General features: G+C 51.3%; 1 protein-coding gene across 1 annotated transcript; it reads right to left on the reverse strand.

Moving 5' to 3' along the window:
• Positions 1-10646: 10646 nt before the first annotated feature.
• On the reverse strand, positions 10647-23629 carry CAPZB (capping actin protein of muscle Z-line subunit beta). Its single transcript, XM_083161927.1, has 8 exons — positions 23494-23629; positions 19598-19719; positions 18356-18469; positions 15409-15550; positions 15077-15193; positions 14906-14971; positions 14610-14686; positions 10647-11039 (listed from the first exon to the last, which is right to left on the reverse strand). Exons 1-8 carry the CDS (start codon positions 23548-23550, stop codon positions 10952-10954), a joined length of 783 nt encoding a protein of 260 aa, XP_083018053.1. The 5' UTR covers positions 23551-23629; the 3' UTR covers positions 10647-10951.
• Between the last annotated feature and the right edge of the window lie 2701 nt (positions 23630-26330).

The following is a 26330-nucleotide window of genomic DNA, read 5'->3' on the forward strand; positions in this document are numbered from 1 at the left end:
CCATGACACCACAGGCTGCTCCCTCTGTATAATAATAATGCCATGACACCACAGGCTGCTCCCCCTGTATAATAATAATGCCATGACGCCACAGGCTGCTCCCTCTGTATAATAATAATGCCATGACACCAGAGGCTGCTCCCTCTGTATAATAATAATGCAATGACACCACAGGCTGCTCCCTCTGTATAATAATAATGCAATGACACCACAGGCTGCTCCCTCTGTATAATAATAATGCCATGACACCAGAGGCTGCTCCCTCTGTATAATAATAATGCCATGACACCACAGGCTGCTCCCGCTGTATAATAATAATGCAATGACACCACAGGCTGCTCCCCCTGTATAATAATAATGCCATGACACCACAGACTGCTCCCCCTGTATAATATAAAAGTAATGCCATGACACCACAGGCTGCTCCCCCTGTATAATAATAATGCCATGACGCCACAGGCTGCTCCCTCTGTATAATAATAATGCCATGACACCACAGGCTGCTCCCGCTGTATAATATAAAAGTAATGCCATGACACCACAGGCTGCTCCCTCTGTATAATAATAATGCAATGACACCACAGGCTGCTCCCTCTGTATAATAATAATGCCATGACACCACAGGCTGCTCCCTCTGTATAATAATAATGCCATGACACCACAGGCTGCTCCCTCTGTATAATAATAATGCAATGACGCCACAGGCTGCTCCCTCTGTATAATAATGCCATGACACCACAGGCTGCTCCCTCTGTATAATAATAATGCAATGACGCCACAGGCTGCTCCCTCTGTATAATAATAGTAATGCCATGACACCACAGGCTGCTCCCTCTGTATAATAATAATGCCATAACACCACAGGCTGCTCCCTCTGTATAATAATAATAATAATGCAATGACACCACAGGCTGCTCCCTACGTATAATAATAATGCAATGACACCACAGGCTGCTCCTGCTGTATAATATAATAATAGTAATGCTATGACACCACAGGCTGCTCCCTCTGTATAATAATAATGCAATGACACCACAGGCTGCTCCCTCTGTATAATAATAATAATGCAATGACACCACAGGCTGCTCCCTCTGTATAATAATAATGCCATGACACCACAGACTGCTCCCCCTGTATAATAATAATGCCATGACACCACAGACTGCTCCCCCTGTATAATAATAATGCCATGACACCACAGGCTGCTCCGCCTGTATAATATAAAAGTAATGCCATGACACCACAGGCTGCTCCCTCTGTATAATAATAATAATAATGCAATGACACCACAGGCTGCTCCCTCTGTATAATAATAATGCCATGACACCACAGGCTGCTCCCCCTGTATAATAATAATGCCATGACACCACAGACTGCTCCCCCTGTATAATATAAAAGTAATGCCATGACACCACAGGCTGCTCCCCCTGTATAATAATAATGCCATGACGCCACAGGCTGCTCCCTCTGTATAATAATAATGCCATGACACCACAGGCTGCTCCCGCTGTATAATATAAAAGTAATGCCATGACACCACAGGCTGCTCCCTCTGTATAATAATAATGCAATGACACCACAGGCTGCTCCCTCTGTATAATAATAATGCCATGACACCACAGGCTGCTCCCCCTGTATAATAATAATGCCATGACGCCACAGGCTGCTCCCTCTGTATCATAATGCAATCACACCACAGGCTGCTCCCCCTGTATAATATAAAAGTAATGCCATGACACCACAGGCTGCTCCCTCTGTATAATAATAATGCAATGACACCACAGGCTGCTCCCGCTGTATAATAATAATGCCATGACACCACAGGCTGCTCCCCCTGTATAATAATAATGCCATGACGCCACAGGCTGCTCCCTCTGTATAATATAAAAGTAATGCCATGACACCACAGGCTGCTCCCTCTGTATAATAATAATGCAATGACACCACAGGCTGCTCCCCCTGTATAATAATAATGCCATGACGCCACAGGCTGCTCCCCCTGTATAATATAAAAGTAATGCCATGACACCACAGGCTGCTCCCTCTGTATAATAATAATGCAATGACACCACAGGCTGCTCCCGCTGTATAATAATAATGCCATGACATCACAGGCTGCTCCCCCTGTATAATAATAATGCCATGACACCACAGGCTGCTCCCTCTGTATAATAATAATAATGCCATGACGCCACAGGCTGCTCCCTCTGTATAATAATAATGCCATGACACCACAGGCTGCTCCCGCTGTATAATAATAATGCAATGACACCACAGGCTGCTCCCGCTGTATAATAATAATGCAATGACACCACAGGCTGCTCCCGCTGTATAATAATAATGCAATGACGCCACAGACTGCTCCCTCTGTATAATAATAATGCCATGACACCACAGGCTGCTCCCTCTGTATAATAATAATGCAATGACACCACAGACTGCTCCCGCTGTATAATATAATAATAGTAATGCCATGACACCACAGGCTGCTCCCCCTGTATAATAATAATAATGCCATGACACCACAGACTGCTCCCTCTGTATAATAGTAATGCCATGACACCACAGGCTGCTCCCTCTGTATAATATTAATGCAGTGACACCACAGGCTGCTCCCGCTGTATAATATAATAATAGTAATGCCATGACACCACAGGCTGCTCCCTCTGTATAATAATCTACTACTTATGGGCCAGTGCTCTGGACTTGCCCCCCAAGCTTAAATTTGCCCCCCAGCCCCTGGTGTCGACCATAGTCATCACCCGGGTACCATATAAGGGTGTGGTCGAAGAATATTTATAGGACACATTTATGGATTTCCGGTCCTTATTCAGTTTTAACCCTTTGATTGCCAACATTTCAGCGACTGTTCTTTTAGTATAAATAAAAACAAATACAGCCAAGGCAATGATTTAGTTATAAATATTGCACCCAAAAAAGTCGCTAGCAGCCGCGCTGTCATTTGTAACGGATATTTTTGAGGATCTCACAGCGATGTCAGCACTCAATGGATTAATAAACCGGGTTGCTTGACAAGTTCCCTTAGTACTCAAAGGGTTCATCTGGCCAAATCCTGGGGCAGGTTCCATACGTGGTTAGTAACGGCCTAGCGCAGGACCTGGAGCAGTGCCCGGTGCTATCGGACATATGGGTCAGCTGGACATTGGTTGGCACCTGAATTATGGCTTTGCCAATCACGATTCCAGATTTGCGATGAGATTATTGATATATTTTACTTTCATTCCAAGCAAAGATGTCTTTCTTCATCAGGTTAATGTTCTCCAGCCCAACAGGAGGGAGGCTATATCGCATTCAGCGGTGGAAAGGGGAGGATACTCTGGTCTGTAGTTATCCCCACATGGCCACGCCCACCATTACAGGACGCTGTAGACATATCGGATCACTATGAATGAACACGCCTTCACATACACAAAACCTTGACGCGTTTCACCACAACACGTTTCCTGCAGCTATAATACGATGAGTCTGTTAGTTGTGACCTTATTAGTCACCATCCTGAATACATTCCCTTAATGTCCAGCTACATCGCCTCTTCCATACACTCCACTGTGCTACCTCCCAGCCTATCATTACGTAGCCAATGTTAAACCTGAGCCTAAAATTTCTATTGTCAGCAATTTGACTGTCTACATTTCATCCATTTACATTGTGTCAACTTTGAGATCAACCACAACCTGACTATAAATATCGTGGTCCGTGGGCTGTAACACTAGCGTGGATTGTTCGCCACCAGGTTGTCAGACTCGTGTTGGGGACTGAGACTAGTCCATGGTCCGTGTGGAAAAGCCAGTGATCCTGGGGGACACGTGACGAGGTTCCACAGTGGGGAATAGTCATTGTTATAGGAAAATCATGTCTGTAGTGTAGAGTCACGTGCGCTTTTGCAGAACATCAGTTTTATGAATGGGCTTCAGATCATGGTAATGTCCCGGATCATTCCGTGTGATATCGCAACGGATGTACACTTACAATGTATAAAAAGGGATTTTTGTAAGAACTTACCGTTCGAATCCCTTTCTCTGATATGGTCCTGGTGACACAGCTCAACACTGGGATGTAGGAGGGTCCGAAGGAGCCAGGCACCTATCCTAAAGCTTTAGAGGGTAGGCTCCTCCCCTACTGCATCCCTGGACTCTTCAGTTCAATCTTTCAAAGCCACTGGAATACATTAACTCAGTACAAACGCCTGCACATATTATATGCACATTTTTATAACAGAAACTGTTAACTTTTAACCATTTTAACATGAACATCATGAAACCTCTGGCATACTTACTGAGCGTAAGGGAGGGATCGCTGTGTCACCAGGACCATATCAGAGAAAGGGATTCGAACGGTAAGTTCTTACAAAAATCCCTTTTTCTCTTTCAATGGTCCTGGTGACACAGCTCAACACTGGGACGTTCCAGAGCCGGTCCTTTGGGAGGGTACGCTCAGGTCTGCAGCTCTCAGCACTGCTCGCCCAAATGATGCGTCCTCCGACGCGAACTCATGGAATCTATAGAATTTGGCAAATGTGTGAACAGATGACCAAGTGGCAGCTCTGCAAACCTGCTCAGCTGTGGCCCCATGTCGAACCGCCCAAGAGGTGGCAACAGACCTGGTGGTATGCGCATTAATTCTGGCCGGTACAGGCCTACCCGCTTTGGTGTATGCAAATGCTATCACAGATCGCAACCACCTAGCAATAGTCTTAGATGCAGGCCAACCAATTTTATGTACGTCATACAATACCAACAATGTGTCAGTCTTTCTGACACTCTTCACTCTGTCCACATATATGCGTAAGGCACGCACAACATCCAAAGTCTTCAACTTGTCCCTTTTCTTAGAACCCTCTGAGGGTTGAAACACAGGTAGAACTATCTCCTGATTTAAATGGAAGGCAGAGACTACCTTCGGTAAAAATTGAGGCACTGTTCTCAGAACAGCCCTGTCATCATGAAAAATTAAGAAGGGAGATTTACATGACAAGGCTCCCAACTCTGATACTCTTTTAGCAGATGCTACCGCTAACAAAAACACTAGCTTCCACGTGAGAAACTTAAAGTCCGCCGACCTTAAAGGTTCAAAAGTTGCCTTCTGAAGGCAATCCAAAACCAGTGACAGGTCCCAAGGCGCTACTGGTTGCTTGTAAGGGGGTTTCAATCTAGATACCCCTTGTAAAAAGGTTTGAATCTCCGGCAAAATGGCTATCCTTTTTTGGAAATAGATGGACAAGGCCGAAATCTGTACCTTCAATGATTGAAGGCTTAGGCCTGATGAAAAACCATCTTGTAAGAACTCCAACATTCTTGCTAACTTGAAGTGAGATGTGTGAGCCTTTCGCCTCTCACACCATCTGATGTACGTTTTCCAGACTCTATAATAATTTGCCGAGGATACAGCCTTCCTGGCTTTAATCATAGTCTGTACTACCGCCTCAGAAAATCCTTTTCTTTTAAAAATGGCGGCTTCAATAGCCAGGCCCTCAAAATCAATCAATCGGAATCCAGGTGATTGAATGGACCCTGTCTTAGCAGATCTGGTCTCAGAGGCAGACGCCACGAGTCCACAGACAACCTCTGAAGCCTGGAGTACCAGGACCTCCTTGGCCAATCTGGGGCCACAAGAATCACCGGAACCTTCTGGTCCTGTATTCTTTTCAAAAGCCTTGCTAACATTGGTACTGGAGGAAATGCATAAAGAAGATCCCCCTGCCATTGAGAAGTCATGGCATCCACTGCCTCCGCTAGTGGATCCCTCATTCTGGAATAGAACCTGGGCACCTGATGATTGAACCTGGATGCCATCAGGTCCACATCCGGGGTTCCCCATTTCCAAGTGATCTGTTGAAACACCTGCGGGTGTAGGCTCCATTCCCCTTCCTTGAGCTCCTCCCTGCTCAGGAAGTCGGCTTCTATATTCTCTACTCCTGGAATGAAAATAGCCGATACAGCTGGAACATTCTGTTCCGCCCATAGGAAGATTCTGGAGACCTCCCACATGGCCAATTTGCTGCGCGTACCTCCCTGGTGATTCAGATACGCCACAGCTGTGGCATTGTCGGTCTGAATCCTCAAAGGGAGATTCCTTAATCTGTCTCCTGCCAAGGAAATCACTTTCCAGACAGCTCTCAGCTCCAAGATGTTGATTGGTAACGCTGATTCCTCTGCCTTCCACAGGCCCTGTAGCCTGAGATCCAGGACTACTGCTCCCCATCCCCTGAGGCTGGCATCGGTAGTTACTACCAACCAGTCCCAGGTCTGTAATGACCGACCCCACTGAAGAGAGTCTACTTCTGTCCACCATTTCAAGGAGTCTCGAGCGTCCGAAGACAGCACTATCATTTCGGACTTCATGGTCAGAGTGTTTCCTGACCATGCTGACAAAATGTTCCATTGGAACTTCCGAGAGTGGAACCTGGCAAATTGAAGCGTCTCGAATGACGCCACCATCTTCCCCAGGAGCTTGAGGCACCTCCAAACCGAAATGCTCCGAGCCCTGAGAATCTCGTGGACTAAGGTGACCAGGTCCCTGGCCTTTTCCTCCGGGAGAAATACCCGATGTAGATGGGTATCCAGTATGACTCCCAAGAATTGGAGCCTCTGTGATGGTACTAACTGAGATTTTTGCAAATTTAAAATCCAGCCGTGAGCCTGCAAAAAACTGATGGCCTCTGTCAAGTGCCTCTGAAGCATGGCAGCTGACTCTGCTTTGAACAGGAGATCGTCCAAATAGGGTATTACTGTGATTCCCCTGAGCCTCAGCCCCGCCGCCATTACTGACATTATCTTTGTGAATACCCTTGGCGCGGTTGCTAGCCCAAAGGGTAACGCCCGGAATTGTAAATGCAGGTCTCCTATGGCAAACCTCAGCAAGGTCTGATGTTCCGGGTGTATAGGAACGTGCAGATATGCGTCCTGGACATCCATGGACGCCAAAAATTCCCCCTGGTCCAGACTCAGGAGTACTGACCGTAAGGACTCCATTTTGAAGTGGTCTACCCAAAGATGAACATTTAGGGATTTCAGATTTAGTATTGGTCTGAAAGACCCGTCTGGTTTGGGCACCAGGAACAGCGTGGAGTAAAAGCCTTTTTTCCACTCTGCCCTGGGGACTGGAGTAACCACCCCTTTTTCCAACAGGGAATGAGCCGCTCTCTCAAGAGCTGTGCGAAGAAGCGCTAGCTTTGGCAAGGATGTGGGGATGAACCTCTTCGGAGGCGGCCCTCTGAAAGGGATTTTGTAACCCTGTGTTATAATATCTAACACCCAGGCATCCTGGTCTAGAGAAGCCCAAGTGTCCCTGAAGAGTGTGAGACGCCCCCCCACTTTTATCACTGTCGGGCGAAGCCCCTGACAGTCATGCGGAGGGTTTGTCCTCTCCTTTTGCGGCAGGCTTCTTGTGAAAAGAGCCAAATTTGGACTTTTGTGTCTTTCCTCTAGAGGACTGAAACCTTCCCCTGAAAGACTGTCCTTGAAAGGACGCACCACCTCTAGGGGAGGGCCGAAAGGACGGCCTAAAGGCAGAAAATCTGGACGTCTGTTTTGCCGAGGAGGCCGGCAGAAATGTACTTTTGCCGCCCGTGGCCTGTTTTATAATCTCCTCTAATTCAGTACCAAAGAGTACCTTTCCTTTGAAGGCTAATGTTTCCAAAGCCTTCTTGGACTCATTGTCTGCTTCCCAGGCTTTAAGCCAAAGCACTCTCCTGGCATTAATGGAGACTGTGGACACTCTGGTCGCCATTTTAATAGCTTCCTCCTCTGCTTCCACTGCATATTCTGCAGCAGCCTTAATCTTTTCTGCAAGCAGTAATGCACCAGGATCAGCCTGCAGCATGGTGCATAAATCACCAGCCCACTCTATCATGGCCTTAGAGACCCAGGCTGAAGCAATAAGGGGCCGTAAGGTAAACCCCACCCCTTCAAAGATAGCCTTGAGGTTACCCTCCAGCTTTTTATCCACAGAATCTTTGAAAGCTGCACCGCCCTGTACTGGTAATACAGTAGCCTTGGACAAACGTGCCACTGAAGCGTCCACAACTGGGACCTTTTCCCAGAGCTCCGCATGAGACTCTGGCATGGGGTACAGACTAAGGAATCGCTTAGGCATCTGTAGCCTCTTATCAGGAGTTTTCCAAGCCCCTTCTAACAATTCCTGTAACCCCTCATCTGAAGGAAAAGTAACAGCCTCCTTCCGCTGTCGTTTAAAAACACCTTTAACAGGGGTCTTATCCTCCACAGACAGCTTTAAAGCCTGCTTCACAGCTACAATGAGATCCTCTATACCAGCAGCAGAGGTCTCTTCCAAATCATCACCCTGATCCCAGGGGATGTCAGTATACTCTCCTTCCTCTTCATCTACCACAGTAGTTAAAGCATAAGACCTTCTAGGGGTCCCTGCCACATCATCCATTTTGTCCAGCATTTCACTGAACCTGTTGATCCCCTTAGCAGTATCCTGCATCACCTGAATCAGCGCAGGATCTGCCTGGGTAAGAGGCAAGGAGCCAGACGACTGCTGAGATGATGGCATAGGTCTCTGTGATTCTACCAGCCCATCACTCTGCCTGTCCAAAAGCTGCACCAAAGCGTTTACTGACCTGCCTAGGGCCCTGGCCCACGCAGGTTCCATCTGCTCTGCCCTATGGTGTTCACTGCCCATGGGTCTCACATCAGCGCAAGTAATACATAAGCCCCCCTTGGCCATCTGCTCAGGGACAAACTTTTGTGTGCAAACATTGCACGCGCTCAGTGCACTAAGGGCTCCCTCCCCCAAAACCACAGTCTGATGCTCAGACATGATGTAAGTGATAAATGTATATCTATCAGTATACACAGTGCAAACAATGTACCAGCGTTTATACAGAGGCAATGCACCCAGTCACTTAGCTGTCTGTTGGTTTCAACTGCGGGGAAGCGATGCCCAGGAAATCCAAGTCACTCTGCCAGGATCAGTAAGCCAGCTCAGCTCCGCTGCAAGCGTTCTGAAAGGCGCCAAAGTCATAGTCTTAGAAGAGACTGTAAGCGCTGCACAGGGAGACCAGACAGTGTCTCCCCTGTGCACAGTGAGCTGACAGGACGCGCTTCTGTCAGCTCCTGCTGCGCTAGCAGTGTGAGGATTCACTATGAGAATCCTCACACTGTGCCTACCTAGCTAGGGTAAAAGTTAATAAAACAATAAAAATCCCCTAACTACTCTAATTCTTCGGCTGCTCCTGCAGCCCTTTAGAATAGCACCCACTCCAGTGGGCACCTAACACGAACTGAAGAGTCCAGGGATGCAGTAGGGGAGGAGCCTACCCTCTAAAGCTTTAGGATAGGTGCCTGGCTCCTTCGGACCCTCCTACATCCCAGTGTTGAGCTGTGTCACAAGGACCATTGAAAGAGAAATATCAGTATAGCAGAGATACTGCAAGGCCAGTGGTTTGTGTGTGGGGGTGACAACCGTGACCCGACCAATCACTGCAGCCCTGAGAACCCACAAGCCCAAGTAAGGCACAGTTCAGCCACAATGAAGGAATCCACACGTGGAGCTCAGAACATGAAACCATATACTACAATGGACAGGTGGCCTCGTATATCTGCAAGACACTTACACATGCGACCTGCCACCAGAAGTACTATGCAGCTTATAGATCGTCCTGGGCTTATTCTAGAACGGGCATGTCCAAACAATGGCCCTCCAGCTGTTGTGAAACTGCACGTCCCATCATGCCTTGCCAGTTTTGCTATTAAGGAATGCTATAACTATGGCAAGGCATGCTGGGATGTGTCATTTCCCAGCAGCTGGAGGGCCACGCCCAGTGGCGTAGCTACGTTTTGGGCGCCCCCCCCGCCGTTAGGGGGGGGGGCGCCCCCCCCCCCTGTCGAGCACCCCTACCCCGCCGCCCATGCAAACCCCCCCTCAATCCCCCACAGCCTTACCTATCACGCTGGTCCCGGCGGCTCCGTTCTTCTGCTGAGGACCACCAGAAAATGGCCGCCCCCATACAGCAGACAGTTTCAGAGAACTGTGTGCTATATGGGGGCGGCCATTTTGTGGTGGTCCTCAGCAGAAGAACGGAGCCGCCGGGACCAGCGCGATAGGTAAGTGACAGTCTGCGGGGGATTGGGGGGGTTTAACTATAGCACCGCAGCCCCCGGCGCCCCCACATGCACAGCGCCCCCCCCGCGCGGTGGCTGCGGTACTATAGTTACACCCCTGGCCACGCCCACTTCTATACCCTAACCTGCGCACAAATGCTTTAATAAGTAGTATATTTTAGCCGCCGGCACCAGATCATGAGCGATGGATGGTTGCGCTGGGACTCGCTGAGTAGGCGATGATCAGCCATACAGGAAGCAGACAGACCCGCCAGATATTTAGAACCATTTTATTGTTAGTACAGGAAGGCTCATATAGAAGACTTAAAGCTTTACAAAAAATATATATATAACAAAACGAAGAAAAGAAAAAAAAAATACCCTAAGCATTCCCAGACGTTCACCAAAAAATAAAATAAAAAATAAAAATGGGCAAAGAGTCGGGGTCAGGGATCCGGTGATCGAAATAAAGTCTTTTCTTCCAATTAAGGACCCATCTTTACTCCGACAGGAGGCAGCCGATGTTGGCGCGGTGGGCATTAATCAGTATGTGCAGTATAGAAGGGAACACAGGGGCCAGGCAGGGGTTCGGGAGAGGGAAATGAGTTAAGCACAAAAAAAGTGAGGCGAGGGCAGGAGGGGGGGGTGACTCTGGAGTAAAAGACCCCCTCCAGACTGTGAAAGATTCACACAGCTTTATTTAATAGGAGCAGGCTGCGTTCAATGGCTATGGGCTATGTACGTGATGCAGACGGACTTACCGAACAAAAAAAAAAAGGGGGGCAATGACGGACAGGGATTCGGGATGAGACCTTGTAAGAAATGAAAAGGGGGTACAGGTCGGAGAGGGGGTGGGAGAACATCTAACTTTGCTGCTTTCTCTTCAGAGCCTCCACTAAGTCATTCTTCAAAGCCTCCTGTTTTGATTTGTCTGCAAATGTCTGAACGGACCTGGATGGAGAGAGAGAGAGACAGTGAGCGGCGAGTGCACTCAGCGAGAGGACAACAGCTGAGGACGCCTTGGGTGCGTACAGAAGAAAACCCACCATCATGTACCTGGAACATTGTTCCCCCAAAAGGATTGGCTCAGTACTCTGTCGCCGCCCTACTGACCTAACATACTCCTGGCAGGGCCTGGCCAGAGTCTCCCCACTCCATTCCGGGAGAGTCACCTATACAGACTACCGCTGAACCAAGATGTGATGTCATCGCATGATCTACATCACAATCCTCCTTGCTTACGATTGGTCGATCAGTAGGAATGCTGGTTGGGCTGCCACAGGCCAGCTACCGGCACAGTGTGCAAAAGGCTCCTCCCCAGATCTCTTCTTTATCCAAAATATGTAACTCCTACAAACTCTGCTTGTGCCCAGAGACCCGCTAAGGGTTACCGGCTCCATAGGACAGAGGAGAGTAACCACATGTGGGCCTGTGGGGGATAACTTACCTGTTTGGGGGGCCCAGGATGGGCTGAGCTATCATAATGAGAACCACACTACTCTCCAGATATACAGACACCCATGTCTCCCGGTAGAAGTACTGCTTGGTGTATGATTCACCAACATTTTACCAGCGCCGAACCTCTGGGGCCGAGATCACACATCCAAGGGATCAGTCACTGCTCCCTTACTATGCCTATTGCAAAGAAGGGGTTGGCACAGAGTTACCTGTACCCGGGATCTGCAGATAATGAAGCCTCTTCATTGTTACTGGTTTAGTATGCAGGGAGAAAGCGATGGGGTTCAGCAATACATGTGATGGGGCTGGGGAGGTTCCTCAATGCGACTTAAATCAGACACCACAAGCTCCTACTGTAGACTACAGGATATTTTGGTTCCATCTACTTGTTTATGTAGCCTGATGCCACGCACGCACGCACGCACGCACGCACGCACACACACACACACACACACACACACACACAGAGGTCACCTCCTGACTATGGCCTGTAAATACTCACGTATCTGACGGATCAGAATGTATAGTACATTCAGCGAGACACAAATCTCAGCGATTACACAATCTAGTCTCCAACATAGGCCACTGATTGATAATATAGTAGATTTACTTACACAACAGCTGCCGCCGGGTACAATCTCCGGCCCACACTTCTGTCCCTTCTCATTATATTAATCACAAAGCATGTGACTCTTCCCCATACAGGTTGTTAGATTGCATGCTGTTCAGTAAACTCCACGCCGGGATTAGTCATTTCATGCAGCCAGCCCCCCCCATCCCACGCGTTTCTAGCCCTCCCCACACACCAGCATATGGCTCGGCATTGGCCGAGAAAACGATGCAGAGAGTTATACGGCAATACATTTACGTAGCGGAGGGTTGTCAGCTGCTCAGCGGATTCCAGTGAAAATTCCATGCGCGCTAAGTGTAAACCGCATCGGGTTTCCGCTTAGTGATGCTGTATATTTTCAGCAGATACCCGCCACTTGTGGGCAGCTTACACCGGCCGCGGCTTCGCAAACATAGAGCTTTGTATCTATCACTTGGCTGGAAGGAGAGGCGGTAGCGGTCACCAAAACACAGAGCAGATGCTGCAACATCGGGAAGCGAGTAATGGCCTGATGTGTATAGAACTTGTGCTGAGCCACCCAGGACATCCACCTACTGGCCCAGCACATGGATAGGTCACCTCTCAGCTGGTGCTGCGGAACTCTACATGCACCACACACAGGAACGCCAGTGCTGCCGCAGCGGTACGGAGCCATGCTGTTGTGAGAAGGGGGAGGGGGGTGTGCCTCCCACACACGCACACCATGCAGTCACCACCGGCCCACATCAGGAGGGTGGCAGTGGTCTGGCACGCAGGGGTGCTGGGTACCTGGACTAGTTATCTGGCTGCAGGTAGATCTGGCGTTGTGTCAGCACCTGAGACAGCTCTCGCTGGAGTTGCCTAAACTTAACGTTGTCAGGGATTGCGTCTATTGATCTACACAGAGGAGTGCGGAAAGGAGGAAAGAGAGGTGAGAAGAAGCTGGGATCAGACAGGACAGGACGAGCGGAGGGAGACACGATGGTGGATACAGGGGGAGATGGAGTACGGGATGTGGTCTAGGGCTGGGAGAGCATAGACAGGACAGAAGACAGGACGGACGGAGGGAGACAGGACGGTGGATACAGGGGGCGTAGGAGACGGAGTACGGGATGTGGTCCAGGGCTGGGAGAGCACGGACAGGACAGAAGACAGGACGAGCGGAGGGGGACAGGACGGTGGATACAGGGGGCGTAGGAGACGGAGTATGGGATGTGGTCCAGGGCTGGGAGAGCACAGACAGGACAGAAGACAGGACGAGTGGAGGGAGACATGACGGTGGATACAGGGGGTGTAGGAGACGGAGTATGGGATGTGGTCCAGGGCTGGGAGAGTACGGACAGGACAGAAGACAGGACGAGTGGAGGGAGACATGACGGTGGATACAGGGGGTGTAGGAGACTGAGTATGGGATGTGGTCCAGGACTGGGAGAGCACGGACAGGACAAGCGGATGGAGACATGACAGTGGATACAGGAGGCGTAGGAGACGGAGTATGGGATGTGGTCCAGGACTGGGAGAGCACGGACAGGACGAGTGGAGGGAGACATGACGGTGGATACAGGGGGTGTAGGAGACGGAGTATAGGATGTGGTGCAGGACTGGGAGAGCACGGACAGGACAAGCAGATGGAGACATGACAGTGGATACAGGAGGCGTAGGAGACGGAGTATGGGATGTGGTCCAGGGCTGGGAGAGCACGGACAGGACAGAAGACAGGACGAGTGGAGGGAGACATGACGGTGGATACAGGGGGTGTAGGAGACGGAGTATAGGATGTGGTGCAGGACTGGGAGAGCACGGACAGGACAAGCGGATGGAGACATGACGGTGGATACAGGGGGCGTAGGAGACGGAGTATAGGATGTGGTCCAGGACTGGGAGACCACGGACAGGACAAGCGGATGGAGACATGACGTTGGATACAGGGGGTGTAGGAGACGGAGTATGGGATGTGGTCCAGGGCTGGGAGACCACGGACAGGACAAGCGGATGGAGACATGACGGTGGATACAGGAGGCGTAGGAGACGGAGTATGGGATGTGGTCCAGGGCTGGGAGACCACGGACAGGACAAGCGGATGGAGACAGGACGAGCGGAGGGAGACATGACAGTGGATACAGGGGGCGTAGGAGACGGAGTATAGGATGTGGTGCAGGACTGGGAGAGCACGGACAGGACAGAAGACAGGACGAGCGGAGGGAGACATGACGGTGGATACAGGGGGCGTAGGAGACGGAGTATGGGATGTGGTCCAGGGCTGGGAGACCACGGACAGGACAAGCGGAGGGAGACATGACGGTGGATACAGGGGGCGTAGGAGACGGAGTATGGGATGTGGTCCAGGGCTGGGAGAGCACGGACAGGACGGACGGAGGGAGACATGACGGTGGATACAGGGGGCGTAGGAGACGGAGTACGGGATGTGGTCCAGGGCTGGGAGAGCACGGACCACAGGCAGGACAGAATATTACCTTAGCCCGTTGACTATGTCCTTGGTTTTCCCAAAGTAGATCTCATTAAGAGTGCTGCGGATTTTGTTCTCCATGTCCTTGAAAATAAAAACATAATTACACAGGGAATCAGGACACAAACAATGTTTTCTAATGTACGATGGGATCTGGTCCTGTGGTGAGAGAACGGACCAACCTACTGAGGTTACATTAGTCCCAAGCATTGTGACCCAGCCGCCAGGAGTATTACTAACACGTTATGTCAGTAAGCTGCTCATATAGCAGGGTAGAGGCGTACCCCTACAAAGCACACTTACCTCTACCAGCCGTCCAATATTTGCTATGTGCGGGGAGGAATCGCTCACGGTCTCATCCTTCTCCATCTGAAACAGATCCCGTAAGAAGTAGAACTGAGACTGGGGACACGGCTACACAAGCATGGCAGTAATACACCAATAACCGCACTGACAGCCACATAAAGGAGGTACCTGTCGGGTAAGACTTCCCCCTAGGTTCATTGTCCCCGATCCAGTCTTGTTTGTCTGCAGCCACAGCATCACAGTAGAGGTCAGTTTGTAATGGGCAGTGCGGCCGCTCGACTTCTCCTGCAACGAGACGCAGGTTAGCAGAAATGTGCGCGAGGCTCATGTGTAACACCAGAAAGATACAAGCTGTCCCTTGTTGCCTAATGAGCCCTACATAAAGAATCATTATGCCATAGGTGTCGAGAAGGCTGGTCCTATGCTAACTCCACCGATATCCAGTATCCTGCACAACTCAAGTGCTCTTACGGCTTGTGGCCACAAGGGGGAGCCCTTACCTGTACTTCCACTACGTGGATGGAGTCCCAGCAGCCTTTGATCTTCTTGGAGCCATCGCCAGCTTTTTTGATAAGGATCACTCCGGCGAAGCCGTGGTCCAGATCCCAGAGGTACACGGAGGAGACGCCTCCTTCAAAATACCTGGAAGCAAAACAGAGATTATACATTATGCTAGTAAGGCAGAAGCCACCAGCACAGCAGCAGCCTGGCCTAGCGCAAAGTCTGACAGCTCGGGGAACGGACTTGCCTCGGGTCACCCCAAGCACCCAATAGGAAGGGTACAACGGAGGCTCCAATAGACCATGGCTGTGTCCTCATACATAAACACTGAATATGAGCAGCCCCCAAGGTTACAGCGACACTGAGCCGGTCATACAGGATAACCTCATTGCTCAGTATTGCAGCGCCCATGCCTGTATATTATAAGTAGGTAGCACGTTATACACCTGAATCCCCTTTGCTGCCCAAGGGACCTGACCGCCATTACCTCTGCAGCAGGAATGAACGTGGGCATAGGGTGGATGTAGTGTGTCCGCCTGCCAAGGGACACACTACATCCATCCTACCTGACTGCTTGATACAGCATGGAACGAACAGGCTGCTGTGGGGTGGGGGGGGGGGGGGCAGGGACAGCGCCGCAGGTTTGATGTGGTGGAGCCTGATGAGTTTTTACGTAACAGCTTTTTGTGGGTATTTGAAGAATGTGCTAAAACGATGTCTGAAACCACACAAAGTCCCTTGAGAGGAGAAGGTCTGCCAGATCTAACCGTAACCACATGGCAAGACCGGCCCGGGCGCTCAGGGCGGGAGGCTGCACTTCTTGCCCACACCCAGCAAGGGGTTAATGAAACGCAAGACAATTGCTGGTAAATACTTTCTACAACACGTTCCAGGCGCAGTACCACAGTCATCGCACAGAATGACCCAGCCGTGTGATAGTATTGCAGATTCTAAAATACCAGGCGGCAGCAGCAGTGACGCAGGTGGCAGCAGCAGTGACGCAGGCGGCAGCAGCAGTGACGCAGGCGGCAGCAGCAGTGACGCAGGCGGCAGCAGCAGTGACGCAGGCGGCAGCAACAGTGACGCAGGTGGCAGCAACAGTGACGCAGGTGGCAGCAACAGTGACGCAGGTGGCAGCAGCAGTGACGCAGTCGCGCAGTTATATATTTACTGCTTATTCCTTCACCCCAACACGCATGTACCCCAAGTTATACTCTATATTACACACACAGCTTGGAGAGGGTCCCAACTCATACAAAGTGTCTCCTACACCCCTCGCTGTGACCTCGCTCAGCCGCATCACACCGTCTGGCCCAGTAAAGGTCTGGAAATAGCAATATGACTAATGGTGCGGAATAGAGAGATCACCGCTCGGAACCGCAGGAGAGGAAACATTCCGTCACCATGACAAATAAACATCCTCACTAAGTTATCCGCAGGTAACGCGTCTGGCTGGGGTAAGCTGGCCAGTGGCACTACAAGTCTCAGCATGCCTTGCCAGGGGCTGAAAAGCCTCCATAATACTATACAGGCACTGTAGCACAACAAGTCCCAGCAGACTCAGACATCTCTGCTCAAAGGGTTAACAGAGACTCATGCTGGGACGTTTAGAGTCACAGTAAGTTAGATCCAGGTCCTGAGGTGGTCTCGGGCTATTAAATACTTCCCCAGGGTAACCGTAGCTCCTGGACACCCCCCTCCAGACAGACCCAGGCACAGCTGTTACTAACCGCAGCAGAATTGGCACGCCCAAAATGGCCGGCTGCAAACAGGTATGTGGGCGAAACGGTATCCAGGCTGCACAGGTGCGGGATCCTCAGCACACATGCCAAGTTTCTCATGTCACAGCGGGACCCACGCCAGATACATCTGCATATCCCAGCAAGGCTGGAGGAGTGAAACCTGAGCAGTGTTCAGTGTCCCCAGCTCACACTGAGCACAAACCTTGTATATCCTCTGCAATGTCTGAGGCCAGAGGCTCCAATATGTCTGCCTACAGGCTACATACATCCCCCAACACCCTCACTATGGTGCTCCGCCCCAAAAACCGCACTTGTGCCGAAACGTGTACACAGCACTGTATACACTGTGATGTCATTGGGGGAGGGGCTGAAAGATGGGACAGGTAGCAGTGTGCATATCGTAACCAGATGGGAGGGGAAGGAAGATGGGATGCAATGGTGCATATGTCACCGGGGGAGGAGCCAACAGCAGTATGCACATGATGTCACTGGGGGAGGGGCTGAGACACGACAGAAACTCTCTTGTATGTATGTGGGGGGTTTCTAAGCTATTAATACAATTACTAGACTCTGAAATCTAGACCAGAGCCAGACAATCTATCACTATTACAGAACTAAAAGGTGGATATGAAAGCAGAAGATAAAATCTCTGGTTCATAGTCATCATGTTACCTGCGACACGAGGAACAGAACAGGCCGAGCGTTTGGTACCGGGAGGGATAAATAGGCCTCGCACCCTCTATACCCACACACACCGGCTTCAGTAACCTCGCCAGCCATGTGCCGATCCCTAACCACGGCTTGTGCTCACATCTCCATAGGAAATGAAAAGGGAAAAAAAAAAATAGAAGCTGTCCCAAAATCCCCGTCCAGTTCCCTGGGGCTCAGCGCTCTGCCCAGACAGCTGGAGAAATGCTTGGGGATAAAAGGAGAATGATGCAGAGACCGCACTCACTGATGAGAGCCATGACCTCATCATTACATCACACTGTCTGCGCTCTATCCAAGCCCAGCACTCTAGGTTGCCCTGGTGCAGAGGTCCAAACAAAGGAATCTGGAATTAATCATCATCATCCCACACACTGAGCTCTGCTCTTATAGAACACAGACCCTCCAGCTGCTCCGAGACCTCCTCCCAACTACAGCCCCTGCGAGAGAGAGCGAGAGAGAGAGAGCGAGAGAGAGAGAAGGAAGGGTAACCCACAGGTCTCTGTACTGGTCGAAGGCATTGTTGGCTTCCACCTCCAGCTTACGCAAACGAGCGGACGGCATGGCTCCATCTTCCAAAGGGGGATCGTACTTATTACTCCACGGTGACCTGTGGGGGTAAGAAGAGAGTCATGTGACCTGTTCTAACAATATATTCCACTATGAAGGTCAAGTTCCCATTTAAGGGTATCCGGGTGGGATACATACGATATCCTGGCGGGGGGCGCAGCCTAACCCTTTCTCCCCATAGCCTCCTCCACTAACCCCCCCCCCCCCTTCTGCCGGCAGTCAGGATGTCAGCGTTAGTATACTGAATGCCGGCATTCTCACTGCATCCCCTCCGGATATGTCGACTGTCGACATGGCAATGGTCTATATGCACTAGGTCGAGTAAAGTAAAAAATTGACATGGCAATTGTCGACAAATAAAAAAGGTCAACATGAGTTTTTCCCGATTTTTGGGACATATTCATGCTTTAAACCATGTCAACATTTTGGCTCCCTGTTTGCTGTGAGGTCGGAGACTAGGACCCGTGGGCATGCACTCATACTGGGGAAGAGAAGCTTCCGTACCCTTAGCAGGAAAGGCTTGGTTATGGTCAGGCCAGTATTCCTTCCGGTAGAGGTGGTGTCGGCACACACAACAGAGATATTTAGAGCTAAGTTGGGCAAAAACATTCAGGGGTACGACCCGTAATTCCGTTCTAGCCCAAAGCTGAAATCCAGTAAATAAATTCAAAATGGGGCTATCGCATCTAGACCACACATCTAACGGGTCCTGGAAAAGGGATGAACTTGATGGGCGGACGTCTTTATTCAACCTCAAATACTATGTTACTATGGTGTGCTGCAATTCCATCACTGCCATTGTCTACATGAATTGGGAGGGGCTCATAAAACTAGCTGACCAATCAGAGCCAAGTGTAATGATGCGAGTCACCCATCGCCCTGACGCTGGAGGACATCTCTGATATACAGGGACTGTGTGGAAGCATCTATACCGCTACCAGGTCTGTCGTCTGTAAATGTAACGATTAGTCATATACTAGGGCAGAAGCAGCAGATCCGGGCGGTTCTGCTTCACAGTCCGTGTTTTCTCCCGGTGCTGCTTTAGTAAAAGCCTATCTGGGGATTGGTTGGTCCCTGACCCAATAACATGCAACACTATGGTGAACGCTGTGTTCTGTGATGGGACGCAGGCGGCAATGATTATGGGCGTAGCGGATGTGGGGCTCACCTGTACGAATCGCCATCTCTGTTATAGTCACACAGCAGGTAGTCTTTCCCCACCACCTTGTCTCGGGCGATCTTCAGAGGCTGGTCCACCGAGGACAGAAGGTCTTCACAGAGACTGGGTACCTGGATGGGATGAGACCACCTCAGTCATACACAACGGTCACATGACAATGTAGAAGATTTATGGTACTCTTACCCAATGAGGGGGGGCAATGGTTTTACAGCATGGAGTGGCTAATACGTCCCTTTCCTATAGGATAAGCTCACTGTGAACAGATCGATCACCCCCATCTGGTTTCTTTACACGTGACACATTGGTGCAACCATGCGGACACCTGACCACAGCCGTAGGGCAATTCCCCAGAAAATTGGGCAAATAAAGCAGGAAGGAAAGGGAGTGGGTCTAGCTGGAAGCTGGGTCCGTGGTGAGAAGACTTATTTATAGCCCCTGCAGACACACCGCACACGCTCCCTATAACAGAGGAATCAGCGCTGCGCACATTCCTCTCCTACGTCCCATCCAGGGCAGATACCTGGAGAAGGAGGGCGGACAGTTCACCCATTCATACTAGTAATGCCGCCTGATTTTAGACAGAACGCCACTTCAAAGAAACTTGTGTCTAAATCAGCGACCTCATCCCTAAAGTACCCTGAACAGGTCATGTATTGAGGATTGGCCTTTGCGTATATTTACAGACTCTGCAAAAAGGATTACATGGTCTGTGCCTGATCCAGAAAACATGTCCTGCTATTGGTACCTGGGGACTGGAGTTGAGAATCCCCGTTTACAGAAAAAAAGCTCAGATTCCCAGTCCCCGCCTGCCATAGGTGTCACTGCTGCGGGGACTCTAAATACGCATGGTCAGCAATATTGGAGTAAGTTGGCTTAAGGGACCGTTCTATGCCCCAATGTCAGATCTTGTAGGGTGGACGGTGACTGCCACGGCTCCCAGGTGGCTCAACAGCGGGCACAGAAACCGGGAGTATCTATAAGGGGAGGGCGGTCTACAAGGTAATGTCTGCAGAACACAGCCCATTTTCACACATCCCGACGGACAGAACTCTCAGGACGTGCACAGTACAACATTGCACAGAACTGAGCACAAGGTAATTACAAGCAAACTTGTCTAACTGTTATTTCTCAGGGATGGAAACTTTTCAGGCCATCGGTAAGGGGCGTTCGGCCATCTTGCACAGAGACCATGATGATGGAGGAGAGTGAATGGAGGACAGTGGTCTCCCTGTGATGCTCTTATGTCAGAGTCCTCACGCTTGGGTGGGCTGCATCAGCTATCAGCACTGATGGGTGGTAGAAGTGCAGAAGTCTCCGGAAGACGTTGGGAAAGGGGGGGGGTAACAATGAAACTTCAGAAAGTCTTTAGGGGACATTCAAGGAGGTTGAGCACAAAGAGAAGACAAATTGAAAGAAGTTAATGAGATTCTGATAAGCGTCTCTGGAACAAGGTTCCTCTTGTAGTACCTGGGACCCCTACCTCACTCAACCTGCTATCTGAACAAACTTAATTAAACTTAACCACTTGCAAACCAACCGTACAAGACTGCGGTCTTTGTCCGAGCAGAAACCAGATACCGGTGGTGATGGCCAGCTGGGCTTCAGACCAAGAGGGAAATGAAAGCATCCAGCCCGTCACGGGCTGACAGGTGGGAAGTGGAGAGGAGGTAAGAACATGGCTCCCTGTATCGTCTTACATCAGAACCCCAGAGATTCCTTTCAATCGCTCCCCTCCTACAGCATTTAAGTACAGTATTCCTGTAACCGGATCGCCCCCTTCCTGCAAAACACACTTTCCAACAGGTTCTCAGTGCCAGGCCTGTAAAACTAGCCGGTGACGTAGCAAGGCCCGTGGATAAAGCAGGGGTGGGTGGGCCGGGAGGCCCCGTGGATAAGCAGGCAAGTGTGGGCTGATAGGCCTGTGGGTAAGCAGGGGAGGGTGGGCCGGCAGGCCGGTGGGTAAAGCAGGGGAGGGTGGGCCGAGAGGCCCCGTGGATAAAGCAGGGGAGGGTGGGCCGAGAGGCCCCGTGGATAAAGCAGGGGAGGGTGGGCCGAGAGGCCCGTGGATAAAGCAGGGGAGGGTGGGCCCGAGAGGCCCGTGGATAAAGCAGGGGAGGGTGGGCCTGAGAGGCCCGTGGATAAAGCAGGGGAGGGTGGGCCGAGAGGCCCATGGATAAAGCAGGGGAGGGTGGGCCGAGAAGCCCGTGGATAAAGCAGGGGAGGGTGGGCCGAGAGGCCCGTGGATAAAGCAGGGGAGGGTGGGCCGAGAGGCCCGTGGATAAAGCAGGGGAGGGTGGGCCGAGAGGCCCGTGGATAAAGCAGGGGAGGGTGGGCCCGAGAGGCCCGTGGATAAAGCAGGGGAGGGTGGGCCCGAGAGGCCCGTGGATAAAGCAGGGGAGGGTGGGCCGAGAGGCCCATGGATAAAGCAGGGGAGGGTGGGCCGAGAAGCCCGTGGATAAAGCAGGGATGGGTGGGCTGACAAGCCCATGGATAAAGCAGGGGAGAGTGGGCTGATAGGCCCGTGAGTAAGCAGGGGAGGGTGGGCCGGAAGGCCGGTGGGTAAAGCAGGGGAGGGTGGGCCGAGAAGCCCGTGGATAAAGCAGGGGAGGGTGGGCCAAGAGGCCCGTGGATAAAGCAGGGATGGGTGGGCTGACAAGCCCATGGATAAAGCAGGGGAGAGTGGGCTGATAGGCCCGTGAGTAAGCAGGGGAGGGTGGGCCGGAAGGCCGGTGGGTAAAAGCAGGGGAGGGTGGGCCGAGAGGCCCGTGGATAAAGCAGGGGCGGGTGGGCCGAGAGGCCCGTGGATAAAGCAGGGGCGGGTGGGCCGAGAGGCCCGTGGATAAAGCAGGGGCGGGTGGGCCGAGAGGCCCGTGGATAAAGCAGGGGAGGGTGGGCTGACAAGCCCATGGATAAAGCAGGGGAGGGTGGACTGGTTGGCCCCGTGGGTAAGCAGGGGAGGGTGTGGAAGTGGGAAGATGCTGTGAGGCCCTGTGGGTAAGCAGGGGAGGGTGGGCTAGGAGGACCCATGGATAAAGCAGGGGAGGGTGGTCTGGGAGGCCCCGTGGGTAAGCGGGAAACGGTGGGCTGCGAAGCCCCGTGGGTAAGCAGAGGGGGGGGGGGGGGCTGTGGATAAAGCAGAGGAGCAGAGAGGGAAAGGCCTGTGAAGTAAACATTACATATCATCTTAGAAGTAGCCACCCAAGTACTCTACTGAGCTCCAGATGGTAAATTACACTTGTATCTATATTTATGGCCAATGAAGCTGATTGGTTTGATCACTTTATAAAGTACAGGTGGCAGATCAGCTGTCCCTAGCTGCCAGGCGTGGGCCGTTCTTATTACAGGATAACCGTATAAGGTCAGGTGATGAGGATCACATTCCCTGCCCCACAAGTAACAGCCGGTTATGGCAGAACACGAGCCCTATATCATTCCCATCTGCCCCGTCGTCGTGCCGCACACCCAATGTGACCTGTAGTGAGGCAGTGTCAGGAAGCAGCTGGTACCAACACATCTGACGCCTATACCAAAACTAGGCCCCTATATCTCCTGTATGGCTGCAACCTACAGCAAGTAGGGCGCCCTTCCACTGTGACCCGGCTCTCATGGGTTAGATCCCCCGAGCCCCCCCCCCCCAGGATGAATGCCACAATCCCCAGCATCACTAATAGGATATGAATGAGTGCGCTAGGCTTAGTCTCTGTCCGTCTCCAGACTGGCTGCAGATCACAGGGCTCCTGACTGACAGCTCTGCTAATGAGGGCTAACAGGATGGCGCTGCATGCCACCCCTCCCACCACCTCCTGCATTGTGAAGGGCAGAACAGGCCAGATCTTGGTGCTGCGAATACTCTGGGGCAGCACAGGGTAAACGATGGTTCTTACCAGGTCAATGAGATCACTGAGGTTCTTCTCGATCTGTTGCGGAGGGAGACGCCTCATTAAGTCCAAGGCACAATCCAGCTGCTGGTCACTCTGTAACAGACAAGGGGACACGGAAATGGTCAGTCACATTAACACCAGGTAGCCACCCGCTTCCCAGCAACCCTGCACTGGTTATTACACCTGTGCCTCTTTCCAGGAGATCCTGAAAACATATCAGGGTTGACCAGAGCACAATGCCTAATAAATGGCAATAGGAAAACCCACAATTACTAGTGCACAGATTGTTCTATGAGACAGACAAACCCTGTACAATGCTGGGCGGTCCTCCCACCCACTCCTCACAGTCTTCCTCTACTACTTCTATTACATATCATCCCTTAGGTTTGTAACACTGATAAAACTTGTTCTGAAGCATCCCCTACACACACCTGCTGCCCCTGCATCTTCCAGCAGGGGGAGCTAGTTTCCTGCCAGTGGTCTGTGTAGATAAGCTGGGAACATTTCCTGCCAGAAGCACACCCTGTTGTATTCGCACACTACATGACTGGCTGGCTGGCTGGGCTCACTCAGTGTAACAGAGCATCTGTGCTTGGCTGCTTCCACGTTCTTTGTCTGAACGTTCCTCCTCGTGCAGAAGCCACCATTATTAATACTGGATTAGTGAGAGCACATTAAGTCAGAGCCAGCGTGTGACCGCGCAGCGCCTGCAATCAGTACACAGACACCGCCGCATAAGCCAGCACCTAACCTTATTGCGCACCTCCGCGGACAGATGGTGCAACACAACGCAAGTGCAGAGCCGATACAAATGACAACATATGCCACGGATTTGATACAATCCCCACTGAGGCACGAGGCTCGGCCGTTAGGATTCAGTGTGTACAACTTCCTGGGCAACTTTTTGAACCTGTGGCACCTGTGCCATTAAGACGTCACATGTTATCCCAATTATTATATTGTTTATATAACCCAATCACAAATCTCCAACCCCCCCCCCCTCCCCATAGAAGACAACGCGGATATAGGATTACACCAAAACTTTTATAGAATCGTTGCGGATACCATAAAGCGAGTAATATAGAGGGGCCCCACAAAACTCCCAAAATAAAGTGTAGGGTCCCCGCTAATAATGAGGTCCTAGAACAATGATGGTAATAACATCCCCTGCGTGGAGTCACAGGCCCCATACAGAGTTCTGTCCCGGCTTTTAGTACAGGGTCTGGCGGAGATCAGGAAACTGGGACGGCTCCTAACACAGCTGCAAGAACATTGTTTTTGGATCCCAGGGGCCCCGACCAGACCCTGTGAAGCTGGAGGCGGCCCGATATTAGAGCGTGGGAATGCTGGGAGGTTCAGTTTGCACATTGTAACCTCCGGAGATACACGGGTGGACGGGACGAGGCCCTGAGAGCGCCGACAGCAGAGCATCGCAGTACACAGAAGGTTCCCTGCGCTTCTCTATGGGCGGCAGGGATAACAGCATTAGGGTGACATACATTGTGCCGACAGGGTTGGAAGGTCAACAATAGGAACGTCGGCAAGATGCCGCACATACAGGTAACGGGGAACACCTGGGCAAGGTGATAGGACAGAAGGTCCACCGGTGCTGCCAAGCAAGTATTACAAATACAATCACAGCTGAATTTAATACATACCATGATTGTGCCGGCCACCCCACAGCACATGCAAGCTCACACACACACACACACACACACACACGTTCCCTCATACAGACAGGCTTGCTGCTACAAGGATAAAATATGCAGTCAAGCCTGTGGCCTTGTGAGGCAGGAATGCAGCCCACGCAGCACCAACAGGTAACGATCCCATACCGGAGGGGGTCCTTGCACAGAAGGGGTTAGGTGTTAGTGAAAGCTCCATCCACCACTTAGGAAGAAAGAACACAAAGCAGGGTTTGCTGAATTGCTACAAGGCCCAGCACAGAGACGCCACCATCGCTACGTCCCACCACAAGGGGTAACCCAGCACAGAGACACCACCATCGCTAAGTCCCACCACAAGGGGTAACCCAGCACAGAGACACCACCATCGCTAAGTCCCACCACAAGGGGTAACCCAGCACAGAGACACCACCATCGCTAAGTCCCACCACAAGGGGTAACCCAGCACAGAGACACCACCATCGCTACGTCCCATCATAAGGGTAACCCAGCACAGAGACACCATCATCACTAAGTCCCCACGACAAGGGGTAACCCAGCACAGAGACACCACCATCGCTAAGTCCCACGACAAGGGGTAACCAAGCACAGAGACACCACCATCGCTAAGTCCCACCACAAGGGGTAACCCAGCACAGAGACACCACCATCGCTAAGTCCCACCACAAGGGGTAACCAAGCACAGAGACACCACCATCGCTAAGTCCCACCACAAGGGGTAACCCAGCACAGAGACACCACCATCGCTAAGTCCCACCACAAGGGGTAACCCAGCACAGAGACACCATCATCGCTAAGTCCCACCACAAGGGGTAACCCAGCACAGAGACACCACCATCGCTAAGTCCCACGACAAGGGGTAACCAAGCACAGAGACACCACCATCGCCACAAGGGGTAACCCAGCACAGAGACACCACCATCGCTAAGTCCCACGACAAGGGTAACCCAGCACAGAGACACCCCCATCGCTAAGTCCCACCACAAGGGGTAACCCAGCACAGAGACACCACCATCGCTAAGTCCCACCACAAGGGGTAACCCAGCACAGAGACACCACCATCGCTAAGTCCCACGACAAGGGGTAACCCAGCACAGAGACACCACCATCGCTAAGTCCCACCACAAGGGGTAACCCAGCACAGAGACACCACCA

Source organism: Crinia signifera, chromosome 19 (assembly GCF_055691185.1).
Source record: "Crinia signifera chromosome 19, ASM5569118v1, whole genome shotgun sequence".
Taxonomy (NCBI): domain Eukaryota; kingdom Metazoa; phylum Chordata; class Amphibia; order Anura; family Myobatrachidae; genus Crinia; species Crinia signifera.

Excerpts from the sequence above, each read along its gene's own strand:
- CAPZB (XM_083161927.1), bottom strand. The coding sequence starts at position 23,550 with ATGAGGCGTCTCCCTCCGCAACAGATCGAGAAGAACCTCAGTGATCTC. Across the intron at positions 15,194-15,408 it reads TCCACGTAGTGGAAGTACAG|GAGAAGTCGAGCGGCCGCAC; the intron begins GTAAGGGCTCCC and ends GTCTCGTTGCAG. Across the intron at positions 14,972-15,076 it reads GGGGAAGTCTTACCCGACAG|ATGGAGAAGGATGAGACCGT; the intron begins GTACCTCCTTTA and ends GATCTGTTTCAG.